General features: G+C 41.1%; 1 protein-coding gene across 3 annotated transcripts in view; it reads right to left on the reverse strand.

The window, feature by feature from the left end:
* The window catches only part of LOC137377010 (lysosomal membrane ascorbate-dependent ferrireductase CYB561A3-like), a 35,031-nt gene extending 21,712 nt beyond the window's left edge, over window positions 1-13,319 (reverse strand). The window contains exons 1-2 of one of the 3 annotated variants that reach the window (XM_068046123.1): window positions 13,203-13,264; window positions 4,358-4,551 (exon numbers count right to left, since the gene is read on the reverse strand). In XM_068046123.1, the coding sequence (XP_067902224.1) occupies window positions 4,358-4,551; window positions 13,203-13,222 (214 nt within the window). In that variant the 5' untranslated portion in view covers window positions 13,223-13,264. Of the gene's footprint in view, window positions 1-4,357; window positions 4,552-5,192; window positions 5,248-13,202 lie in introns of those variants that run through there. The other 2 variants (XM_068046124.1, XM_068046126.1) reach the window with 2 other exon arrangements.
* Between the last annotated feature and the right edge of the window lie 426 nt (window positions 13,320-13,745).

A 13,745-nucleotide genomic window follows, 5' to 3' on the forward strand; every position in this document is an offset into this window, starting at 1 on the left:
CAAGCATAGAAACACAAGGTTGGTCACTGAAACTACACAAGGATTGTTGCTATAGTTTTAACTCAGCCTCTTGTACACTATTGCTTCACAATCCTCCAGCCTATTTGAGGAAGATAAATCCTATTGTTTGGTGGTAAATAATAAAATTTGAAGGTGATAAATGACTTGTATGGAAAAGGTTAAGGCAACAGCAGGGATCCTGTAACTGAATTAAGTGGATTTATGGAAGTTCATTTGCAAGAGTGCAATACTCAGCTCTTGTCTGTTATGATCATGTCACAAAGGGTCAGGAGTACAATTATGTGAAGGGGAACAGATCTCAACCAAGAAAAAAAAAAGGGAGGCAAGGATAGTATGAGAGACTTGTCATAGCAGGGCCACCTAGTGGGTGTGTATCAAAGTAAAGCTAACAGCTGTAAGGAATGAGCAAGGAACAGATCTGCTGATGCTAAAAAGATGCATAATTAAGGGAAAGACTTCAGCTACTAAGCTCCAGTGATAGATGACTGACCAGCTACACAAAAGTATGAATTTTTAAAAAATTCATTCATGGGATGTGGGCATTGCTAGTTAGGCCAACATTTATTGGCCATCTCTAACTGCCCTCAAGAAAGTGGGTGGTGGTGGTGAGCTGCCTTCTTGAACTGCTGCAGTCTTTGGGGTATAGGTACACCCACAATGCTGTTTGTAAGGGACTACTATTTGGCTAACATTAGTTTTGATCACATGGTCACCATTTAACAAACAAGTGAAATACATGTGGAATTGCCCAGCTGGTTGAACAAACAGTGAAATACACATCCATTAAAATAGCTACTGGAGTTGAGTGACTTAGAATTGTTTGAGCCAACAAGTTTTCCTCTCCCTTGTTTATGTGATGTGGGTGTCACTGGCAAGTCCAGCATTTATTGCCCATCCATAATTGCCCTGGTGAAGGTGGTGAGTTGCCTTGAACTGCTGCAGTCCATCTGATGTAGGTATATCCACAGCGTTCCAGGGTTTCGACCCACTGCCAGTGAAATAACATTTCCATGTCAGGATGGCAAGTGGCTTGAAGGGGAACTTGTGGATGGTGGTATTCCAATGTGCCTGCTGCCCTTGTCCTTTAGGTGGTAGAGGTCACAAATTTGGAAGGTTCTGTGGAAGGAACCTTGGAGAGTTGCTGCAGTGCACCTTGTAGATCAAGACTGACCAACATACAGCCCACAGGCCAGGATCCAGCCTGCCAAAGGTTTCCATCCGGCTCATGGATGTAAACTGTATCTGGGCTGTTACTCATCCTCACTAGGGGTCCCTGACTGGGGATAGGAAATTTCCCTTTGTTAGACTGGCTTTTAAAAATCACAAATCAGTTTCACAGCTGACTGTTGCTGACGTCAGCACCTGCCATTTCCCAACTTTAGACAGACTTGGGAGTTTCCTGGCTCCTGCCAACTTTTTTTTTATAAAAAGTTCGGGGAGTTTGTCAAAAAGGTGGGAAATGGCTGTCCCTAATGTTAGGATTTGTCAGGTGTGACTTGTGATCTTTAAAAAAACCAAGCATCTGCTAAGCATTCCCACTCCCTGCAACTAGAGAGCAGGATGCAGGGGACAGAGTGATCTTTACAAAAATGCTTTGATTAATCAAATTCTTTGATTAATAGCGTGAAAATTAAATTTTTTAATGCCTTTATCTTTCCAAAATTGTCTCTGGTCCCCTTGGTCAACAAAAATTGTAATCTGCCCCCCCCCCTCAAATAGGTTAGACAACCCTGTTGTAGATGGTATACACTACTGCAATTGGGTACTGGTGTAGAGAGTGTTTAAGCTGGTGGAAGGGATGTTAATCAAGCAGACTGCCTTGCCCTGGATGGTGTTAAACTTCAGGTTTTTTGAAGCTGCACTCATCCAGGTAAGTGGAGTGTATTCTCTCACATTCCTGACTTGTGCCTTGTAGATGACCGGTTTTAGGGAGTGAGGAAAAGTGAGTCACTCACCAGAATTCCTAGCATCTGACCTGCTCTTGTACCCACAGTATTTGTGTTAGTCCAGTTCAATGGTAACCCCCAGGATGTTGGTGGGTTATTAGCAATGATAATGCCTTGAATGTCAGGGGAGATGGTTAGATTCTCTTAGAGATGGTCATCACCTGGTATGCAGGTTACTTACCACTTATCAGCCCAAACCTTAATGTTGTCTTTGTCTCCTTGTGGAGATAGACTGCTTAGTTAATTGGAGGAATTGTGAATGCAGAGTTTAATTCCAATAAGCACACATCCCCATTTCTGACTTTATGCATGAGGAAAGGTCATTTACAAAGCAGCTGAAAATGGTTGCATCTAGGACACTATCCTGACCAACTTCTGCAGTAATGTCCTGGGGCTCAGATAATTAGCTTCTAACAACCTCAAACATCTTACTTTGTGCTCAGTATGACTCCAGCCAGGAGAGTTTTTCCCCCTGCCCCAATTACCATAGACTTCAATTTTGCTGGGGCTCCTTGATGTCAAGGACAGTCACTCATCTCATCTCTGGAATGTAGCTATTTCATCCATGTTTGGACCAAGGCTGTAATGAGGTCTTGAGCTAAGTCGTCCTGGCAGAACCCAAGCTGAGCATTGGTAAGTGCCACTTGTTAAAAGGCATCAAAACTCCTTCCATCAATTTGCTGAAAAGGCAGTAATTGGCCAGATTGGATTTGTCCTGCTTTGTGGCAGGAGATACCTGGGCAATGCGTTCCATTACACGGACATCTAGGGGTGCAGCTAGTTCTGGAGTACAAGCCTTCAGCACTATAGCTGGAATGTGGTCAAAGCCCATCACCTTTGCTGCATCCAATGTGCTCAGCCATTTCTTAATATTGCATGATGTGAATCAATTTGGGTGAAGTCTGGTTTGTGATGCTGCAAACCACAGGAGCCAAGATAGATCATCCACTCAGCACGTCTGGCTAAACACGGGAGTCTTGTGATTTGCACCAAGATGCTGGGCTCTGCCATTATTGATGGCAATATTTGTGGAGCCTCCTCCTTCCCCCCATTAGTTGTTTAATTGCCCACCACCCTTCATGACTGGATGTGTCAGGACTGTGGACTTGTTGGCTGCACATGCACATAGTCCTATGTTGTAACTTCACCAGGCTGGCACCTGTTTTAGGTATGCAGGGTGCTGCTCCTGGCATGTTCTCCTATACTGCTCCTTGAAGAGCTGGTTCCTTGGCTTGATAATGTAGAGTAAGGGATATGCTCTGCCATGAGGTTACACATTGTGGTGGAATATAATTCCACTACTGGAGGACCCACAGCACCTCATGGATGCCCAGTTGAGATGGTTCTGTTCTGAATCCATCCCATTTAGCAGTGGTAGTGGCACACAAGATGGAGGGTGCTCTCAGTTTGAATACTGGGCTTCATCTTGAAGACTGTGGGGTGGTCACTCCTACTGATACCATCATGGACAGACGAATCTGCAACAAGTAGACTGGCAAAGGCAAGGTCAAGTAAGTTTTCCCTCTTGTTGATTCTATCCACTTGTTGCAGAGCCAGTGTGGTAGCTATGTCCTTCAAGACTCAGCCAGCAGTGGTGCTATGAGCCACACTTGGTGATGATCAAGGTTCCCCACCCAGAGTACATTGTGCCTTTGCTACTCTTAATGCTTCTTGCAAGTGCTGTTCAACATGGGAGTACTGATCATTACCTGAGTGAGAGCAGTAAATGGTAATCAGCAAGAAGTTTCTTTTCCTATGTTTGACTGAATGCCATGTGACTTCAGACCCCATGAAGTCTATGTTGAGGACTCCCAAGGAATATCCCTCCTGACCGTAGACCACTGGGCTGCCACCTCTGGTGGTTATGTCCTGCAAGTGGGTCAGGACATACCCAAGGATGGTGACAGAAATCTGGGACATTGGCTGAAAGGTAGGATTCGGAGTATGATTATGTCTGGCTGTTACTTGATGAAGCTGTGGGATAGTAAAGTTGCACAAGTCCCTATATGTTAGGAAGGAGGACACGGTGTTCCTTTGTTGTATCTGGTGCCTAGGTTGATGCTGGGTGATTCATCCTTGTTCAACGTGGCAGTTTGACACAATGGAGCACAAACTATATAGCAACACTCAACATTGCTAGATTGTTATAATCTACATTTTCCATTCAAAACAAATGGTAAGTATTAACATGAACAAATATTTTTGTTAGAAGTGAAGTTTGGAAAGTCGACAAGTCTCGGTTATGCAGATAATACTGTGCAGTGTCTAATTATTTTTTTTGTGGGGGGGGGGGGGGGGGGGAAGAAAAAAAACAAACAAGAGAAACAGTAGCCTGCAAGGCAAATACCATCAGCAAATCACCTAGAGAATGCAACATATTCCATGCTTACCATTCCCATAGAGGACAACAAGCCCAGTCACCATGCAGACAGGATGCCAATTAAACATCTTCACTGTTCCATCCCAGGCGAAGCCTCCCCTGTAGCTCTTACTCCAGGTAGTCACAAATATTATACAAAGTAGACCAAAGAGGAGAGACAAGGTGTAGACAAGGTAAAACATTGTGCTGCTCTTCATCTTTGTCCTGTACAACAAAGAACTACAATATTAATTTTGTTCAGTTTTCCCACCTGAAGTGCTGAGTCATGCTAAAGTATGGTTCCAAGGAGAGGCAAAAAGTATTAAAAAAAATTGAAGAATTTGTAAAGTCAGTTTTACAATAAAAAAAATTACAGACATCTATTCCAAATGCTGCTCCCCAATGGGAGTTGCTTTATCCATTCAACTCTATACACAACTCAAGTTGGATACATGCAATTTTCCTCCCTTTGAGAAGTGTGCTGACCCTTCCTGGGATGATTCCATTGTGCTGGCATCCCTCCAGTACCTTCCTAAGTGGCCATTTTCAGTGTATAAACCTAGACAGCAAGGGCTGCAAGTTTTGACATTGGGGTGAAGGAAAAGGCATCAAATCTAACTGCACAAAAAGGAGGGGAAAAAAAATGGTAGAATTAAAGTAAATATAGGGAAAAACTTTCCTTTGCTTGCAGAGTCCAGAATGTTAAAATTCAAGCTGGGTAGTTTTTTTTGGGGGGGGGGGGGGGGGGGGGGGGGGGGCGGGCGGCAATGTCAAGAAGCTGATCTTCCCACAAAAAAAAAGGTAGTGGAAATCTGAACATCTCCAACACACACGGTGATAGCAAGGGTATTTATTAAGTGCCAGACCTGCTGAGTGAATCCAGCATTTCTTGTTTTTGTTTCAGATTTCCAGCATCCGCAGTATTTTGCTTTTATTTATTAAGTGCTACAGGACAAAAAAAAAAAGGCAGGTAAAAAAAAGATGCATATTAGCCATGATCGAATTGAATGGTGGAACAAACTCAAGGGGCTGAATGGCTTACTCACCTTCCCATCCCAGGAAGTAGTACAATTACTACAATTGACAAGATCAACTGACTCAGTAGACATAGCAAATCCTAACTTTCTGGCCCATATGGTTCAATGCCATAACCTTTATAAAAATAAAAGGTCCATTTTTGTGTACACAATCACTAGATAACAAGTATCTCTTGCATGGTTACACATCTCACTTACCTCAGGATGACCTCATAACATCTATAAAACTGTACAATTTCAGAATTTTACTGGAAATAAAAGTGTGGCAGAACAAGTTATTCAAGAACAGAAAAGGACAGCTCACTCGTATTCCATTTGCAGAACACAAGCAAGGAACTAAAGGACAATAAGATTTAAAAATTAACAAGCAAGTAGATTTTTAAAATGATTAAACAGTGTTATGAAAGTGCTTCTATTTAATAACTTTGAGGACTCATGATTGAAAATTGTAGAAATGGATTCCTTTGGAGGACTGAAGTGTTTCCATAGATGCTGGACTTAGTTTTTTTTAAAATATAAAGTCACTGGAAGGACTTTGGGACTTGAGCTTTTGGTTTAAAAACAAATACCTGGAAGTGACATGTCTTCAGCCAGTAAACAGCAGTTGCCTTCTGACTATGGGAGTTGTTTAGAGAAATTATGTCAAGATTTATGGTGGTCAGGAAGTTGGTTTCATTTTGACTACAGTTTGGGAGTCAGTTGAGATTATAGCTCGCTGAGAGAAACCCAGCTCATTTTCACCACCTCAGAAACCCTGCAAATCCAGTGTGATAGCTGAAACCCCGAATCCACATTTCTTGTGGAAAGCCTGCCAGATTAATCCTCGACACCACCCGAAAAGAAAAGAACTGCTCCAGAGAGATCCTATTGACAGCCATCTACCCTTATTTGGGACACCAGAATAAAGGGACAACCGATGTCATTCCATATCTTCAGGAATTAACAAGTATTTGGCCAAAGTATTTCTTTTTTGTAAGAAGAAATCTGCAGAGAAAACCACTTTATTTTTTCTTTAACCAGTGTGTATGGGTGTGTTGGGCTAATTTGAAATGGAACTTGCATATCTCAGTGTTAATGCCTGGCATCTTTACTGAATAAGTCTTGTTTATTAAAGATATCTGGTTGGTGGATTTTATTCTGAAATTTAAAAAAAAAGTGTATATAATTGGCTGCATGGGTAACTGTGCATACATGTAAATTTATGTTGCGACCTGTGGAGAAGTGGAACGAGAGAAAGACAGTGCACTCCACCTGCCTCAGTGATAACGTAATTGGGGACACTACAGGATAACCCAAAGCCAACGATATGCAATTGTAAGTGGGGTAATAATCATTGAATAGGGGAAAAAGGAAAACACCAGGTTTCTTGTGCATCAGAATCAAAGTTACACCACCAGAATGGCTTTGTCAGTTCCTTTGACCTTTTTGGGGAGGGAGGACTAATGAAAGTTATTTGAAAAACTTAATCAAGGCTAAACTAAAGAATTGGCAGAAAAGTTGGCATTAGAGTTAAAACCAGGGGCAAAGAAAGCAGACACTGAGGCAACAGCACAGCATTTGAAATTGGAAGGAGGAAAAAGCAATTCAGATGATAATTCAGTTGATTTAGCTAGAATTCAGTTACAGATGAAGCAGCTTGAACAGGAAAGAATAGAAAGCAAAGAAAAAAAACTGGAGCTTGAACAGAAAAAAAACAAACTACAATTTCAAAAGGAAAAAAAAAAGAAAGAGGACAGGCAGCAGAGAAAGAGAAGGGAGGGAGAAAGGGTATTGGAATTTAAAAAGCTAGAACTGAAAAAAAAAAAAGGGTGGCTTTGACCTTGATGAAAATTCCAGTGAGGAAAGAACTGACTAGCCCAGGACCCGGCAGAGAGCTGTTTAAATTTGTGCAAGCCCTCCCCAAGTCAGAGGAAAGGGACGTAGAATATTTTTCATTTTTGAAAAGATAGCTCGACAGATGAAGTGGCCAAAAGGAAAGCTGGACACTTATGCAAAGCAGGTTGATTGGCAGAGCTCAATGAGGTTTATGCCATGCTTTGAGGCTTCTGTAGATTATGAAATGGCAAAAAAAGGCTACTCTCACTGCTTATGAGTTAGTCCCTGAAACTTACAGGCAGAAATTTCAGAACCTCTGGAAACAGCCTGGGCAGACATAGAATTTGAGAAAGCGTAAAGCAAATTAATTTTGATCGTTGGATGTAGGCACTAAAAGTTAGAAGCCACGTATGAGATATTCAGGGAAATAATTCTCCTGGAAGCATTTAAAAATTCACTCCCTCGGTTAGTAAGAATCTATGTAGAGAACCAGAAGGTTTCAACAGCCAGCTGAGATCGCTGATCACTATGAGCTTGTTTACAATCCAAATCCTTGTCCATCACCCCCACAAACCCAAGGAGGATAGAAGGTGGGAGAGTGAAAGGAAGGCAAGTAGCCAAGGACAAGTGATAGCTGGGAACACCCAAGGATCTCCTCCTCTGAAAGGAAAATGCTGAGGGTGGAAGTGAGGTCCGAAAGCCGAAGTGTTTCCATTGCCACAAGGTGGGACACCTTTGTGCAGAATGCTGGAAGTTGTGGGGTAAACCCATGGGATATATTGGGGTGCACAAGGCCAATGCATAGAAGGGGACCCTGACAGAGTATGACAGATCAGGCTGTAACTCTGAAGCCAAGTACAAAAACCACTGAGTACAGGGGCATGAACAAGATAACAGTTATAGGGAATTCTTGTCAAAAGGAAAAATAACTCCTTATCCTCAAGTGAGGCAGGTAAACCTATAGTTATACTTAAAGATACAGGAGCTACCCAAACTCCTGCTGGGGAAAGGCATAACTTTTTCCACCAGAGAGCATCCTGAATGCCAAGGTTTTAGTGAATGGCATCAGCAGGAACATATACCCATACCTTTGTATCAGGTGCATCTGGAGTGTGACCTAATGTCTGGAACAGTAACTGTAGGAGTTGTTCATAGTTTGCTTATAGACAGTTGACCTGCTCCTGGGGAATGATTTGGCCATAGCGAAGATAGTTGCTTCTCCAGTAGTCATGGAAAGAGCAAGTGAAGTCAAAGAGACAGCAATTGCAGGAAAAACAAAGGAATTTTTCCTTCAAGATGTAGGGACCTGAGCAATGGCTAAACAAGTTCCATTGTCAAAGGTCAAATTGGCACCACTTTCAAATATTCCACTATCTTTCTTTGGGGATTTGGATAATCCGAAGGAAATGTTCTATGTCTTCTGATCAAGGCTTAGCGAGCTGATCCAGAGTTAAGGGCACAATTAGCTCTAACTGAAGCTGTAGCAAAGTGAGTGCCAGAAGGCTACTAAATTAAAAAATGGAATTCTGATGAAGTGGAGACCTCCTCACAGACCTGTGGACGAAGAAAGGACAGTAGTTCACCAGATAATGGTACCGCTGGGAAATATTTAGGATAGCCCATGAAATTTCTATAGATGGACATGGGGAAATCAGAAAGAACAAATCACACAAGTCAACATTACTACTGGCCAGGTCTCTACCAGGACATGGTGCAGTTTTGTAAAACATGCCATATGTGCCAGATTGTGGGAAATCCACAACCTGCCATAAAACCGGCACCTCTAATTCCCATGCCCGTTTTTGGGGAACCATTTAATAGGGTGTTAGAAGACTATAGGATCTTTACTGAAAAGAAAAAGCGGGACACCAATATATACTCACTATTATGGAAATGGCTACTGGGATCCCAGAGGCCATTCCCTTGAGAACAATTTCTGCTAAGGTAGTAATAGAGAAGTTAACTCAGTTCCTCACTCGATATGGATTACTGATTGAATCTCAATCAGATCAAGGTTCCAATTTTATGTCTAAAATTTCAGGAAGTAATCTGGGTATAACACGGTTAAAGTCCTCAGCCTACCACCCACAGATATAAGGGGCTTCAGAAAGGTACCATCAGACACTCAAAATGATCAGGGTACACCGTGATGGAGATCCCCATGATTGGGATAAAAGGTTGGAATTTCTTTTGGTTGCTACGAGGCATTCACCTAATGAGTCTACTGGTTTTAGGCCTTTTGAATTAATTTATGGACATGAGGTAAGAAGTCCTCTAAAACTAATCAAAGAAAGTTTAGAACAGAGGGACGAACCTTCAGTGTTAGATTACATATGTGAGCAGCTCCTAGAACACGAGAGACTGCAAACTGGTTCAGGAACACCTTAAAGCTTCCCGAACAACCATGAAGGAATGGTCAGACAAGCATGCCAAGACCCAAACATTTCAAACAGGGGATGTGGTGTTCGTATTACTGTCTTTACAGAGTGAACCACTGAAAGCACAGTTCAGTAGACCATATATAGAGTAGTCAAAAAGATTGGTAAAGTTATTTAATTGACACCCCAGATTGCCAGAAAAAGAACTGGCTATGTTAATATATTGAAACAATACCACCACCAGGTGGAGGATAAGCAGGCACAGGTATGTCAGGTAGTAGGGGCAGTGAAGGATGAAAGATAGTGAGAATGAAGCAAAAAGGAGGCCTAGACAATTCTCAAATTGAAGCTTCTATTATCCTGTTAGCTAATGCTGAATTGTTAGGGAGATTGGATACTATGCTTTCATATTTAGATGCAGAACAACGAGAAGACCAAACAAGGCTACTCACAGCATTTAAAAGGAGTCTGTACAGATAAACCAGCATGTACAACCTTTGCCATACATGTGGTTGGAGGAGAATCCTCTCCTATAAAAAAAAAGCACCCCATCACTCAAGTCCAGAAAAACATGCCCAGGTGAAAGCAGAAATCCAATACATGTTGGAAAACCACCAAACTGAACCCAGTCAAAAGTGACTGCAGTTCTCCAGTCATGTTAGTGCTTAAACCGGATGGTTCAACTAGATTTTGTTTAGACTACAGAAAGGTTAATGCAGTAACAAAGAAGATTCCTACCCAATTTTTCACTTGTCAGACTGTATTGACAGAGTTGAAGTGCCATGTTTCTTACCAAAATAGATTTGCTAAAGGAACGTCCTAGTAGCCCTTTTAACACCAAGCTGAAGAAATATCAGCCTCAGATGGTATTTTCCAATGCCAAGTGATGCCATTAAGGCTAAAAAAATGCCCCAGCAACTTTCCAGAGACCAATAAACCAAGTGGTAGCCAGTGTTCCTAACTGTGTGGTTTACCTGGATAATGTGCTGGTATACAGTGGCACTTGGAACAACTAGAGCTCCATTTAGAAAATTAGTCAGCTGATTTGGTGATAAACCTTGCCAAAAGTGAATTTGCAAAAAAAGTGAGGGTAACCTATCAAGGGCATATAGTAGGGCAAGGACAAGTGTTGCCAAGAACAGCAAAAGTACAAGCACTGATGGAGTTCCCTGCCCCCAAGTTTAAACAGCAAATTGATGTTTTTGGGGATGTGTGGTTTCTACTGCAAGTTTGAATAAATTTTAGAACTATAGCTGCTCCAGAGATTTGCTAAAAGAAAAAAAGCCATTCTAGTGTACTCAGGAGTATGCCAAGCATCTTTTGAGGTGCTGAAAGCCATTTTGATCAATTATCAATTGACTGCCCCAAATTTCACCAAGCCCTTCAAGGTAGCAATTGATCCTAGCAACCTGAGAGTCAGTGCAAAGAACAAAGAAAGAACAAAGAAAAATTACAGCACAGGAACAGGGCCTTTGGCCCTCCAAGCCTACACCAATCCAAATCCTCTACCATATCTTTACCAAATCCTCTATCTAAACCTGTCGCCTATTTTCGTCCTGTTATAAGATGAATCGGGCATAGAAAGGCCAGTAGAATACTTGTCCAAAAAGCGAAAGAAATACTCTACAGTGGAAAAAGAAACCCTAGGCTTACTACCAGCTCTTAAACATTTTTGAAGTATATGTCCACCATGACTATAGACAGGCACTGGTATATACTCATCATAACCCCTAGCCTTTATAGAGAAATTCAAACACCAGACTATTTTGATGGAGTTTACTATTGCAGCCCCGTCACTTAAAGATTATCCACATTGCAGGGAAAAAAAATAACGGAATTGCTGATGCTGTCTAGAATGTAACTTTGCTTTGAGTTATCAGAGTACTAAGAAGAATTGTATTAGTTACAGATAAAGAGCAAATGAGAATGTGTAAAATGTGTTAATTTTTTCACCACTTGTTTCCCCCCCACCCCCCCCATTTTTCATAATGAAACATTTACAAATGGCATTTCATTCCTTCAAGGATGGAAGTGTTAAGAAAATGTTTCTATTTTTAATTTTTTTTTTGAGGACTTGCAGTTGAAGATTTAGAAATGGATTCCTTTGGAGGACTGAACTGTTACCATAGATGCTGGACTTAGTTTTTTTTTTATTTAAAAGGGCACTGGAAGGACTTTGGAACTTGAGCTTTCTATTTAAAAACACATACTGGAAGTCACATGTCTTCAGCTGAGTACACAGCAAGTGCCTTGGTGACAAGGGGAGAGTTGTTTAACAGAGAAGTGACATGTCAAAATTTATGGTGGTCAAGAGTTGATTTCATTTTGAATACTGTTGTCAGTTGGGATTATAGCCTGCTGAGAGAACCCCAGCTCATATTTTCTCCATCTCGCTGAGAAACCCTGCAAATCCAGTGTGTGATTGCTGAAACCCTGATGCCACATGTCTCCTGAAAACCTGCTAGATTAATCCTCAACACCTGAAAAAAAAAACTGCTTCAGAAATATCCCAATAACATCCATCTATGCTTATTTGGGACATCAAAATAAAGGGACAACTGACATCATCCCATATCGTCTCCATTTCCATCAAGAATTAACAAGTATTTGGCCAAATGCTTTTTTGTAAAAAAAAGACTCTGCAGAGAAAACCTGTATTTTTTTTTTTCATGTGTATGTCTCAGTCTCAAAGTTAGAAGGAACTTTTATATTTCAATGTGTGTTAATGCTTGGCATCTTGACTGATTATGTCTTGTTTAATAAACAAAAAATGAGTAATGTATTATAAAAGAAACCTGGTTGGTGGATTTTATTCTGAAATAAAAATATTGAGTATATACTTGGCCCTACTAGTAACTGGGTAAACATTTAAATACATGTAACAGCAGCACATAACTGCATGGGGAAATTGACATTTTGATATGGAATTGAACCTTACAGACCAGAAGTTTTACCCTCTGCCAAGTTATTTGATGGCAGAGCAGCTACCATAGCTGCTTTTATACTACACAAGTGTTACTCGCACCCAATACAAGCATCATTGCTGGTGTCAAACCCCAAAGCAAAACTAGCCAGATTCCAAAGGAGACAATTCTTGAAGAGCAGCAATTGGCATTCCCTTATTTGAGCAGGCACAGACACCCAAGAAATTGATTACAGGATTTATACAACTTTTGGAAATCCAAATTTATAAAACGGCATTGAAGCCACTAACATTTGTGCTTATTATATTCTAGTATCGGCATACCAACTGCAATGTTAGTTTTAAAAAAGTGCCCTAAAGCATTTTTATTATCTTAAGCCATTGCACAGTTTGACTTGTAGAAAAAGTGCATTAATAAAGCATTAAGAACCTTTCACTAACAGTATATCAAATGACACTTCGCTTAAGGATGAATGTAAAATTTATTCCTTAAACACGGTACCTCCTGACAACGCAGAACACAACCGTGTTTAAAATATTCATTTTCTTCGTAACAGCTGTTTGTACCAATATCACTGGATGGAATTTAATTGGAAATCACGATCTTGAAAGTTGCAGACAAACTTCATCACAGGTAATAACTTCCGCATAAATTCCAAACGCAGCAAATAAAGCAACTTTAACCCGAGATTGCTAATACTTACCACAATTATAAACCCTTACCTGACACTTCCACACTCCATAACAAAAACTCACCTGACAGCCGCTTTTATACCCCACCTGCAGCGTCATACGCAAACTGATCAGTTCACACAGGATTCCGCATCCAACACGCATGCGTATCAACCCCAAAGTATTGTGGGGTTGGAGGCCTTGGAATCCAGAGGGACTACAATTCCCACAATGCAATGCCTTCCTGGCGCGATTAGCATTTTAAAGGAGAATGGACATCTTCAGGATTCCTGAAACTTGAAGCTTGTTAATATTATAATATCTCCATCTCCCTTGGTGATGCTGTAATGGTATTAGGGGAGGCGGTAGCGTAGTGGTATTGTCACTGGATTGGTAAACCAGAGATCCATGGTATTGCTCTGGGGACATGGGTTCAAATCCCACCACAGCAGAAGGTGGAATTTGAATTCAATTAATAAATCTGGAATTAAAAGCTAGTCTAATGATGGCTAAACCATTGTCGATTGTTGTAAAAACCCATCTGATTCACTAATGTCCTTTAGGGAAGGAAATCTGCTGTCCTTACCTGGTCTG

Source organism: Heterodontus francisci, chromosome 14 (genome assembly GCF_036365525.1).
Source record: "Heterodontus francisci isolate sHetFra1 chromosome 14, sHetFra1.hap1, whole genome shotgun sequence".
NCBI classification, from domain to species: domain Eukaryota; kingdom Metazoa; phylum Chordata; class Chondrichthyes; order Heterodontiformes; family Heterodontidae; genus Heterodontus; species Heterodontus francisci.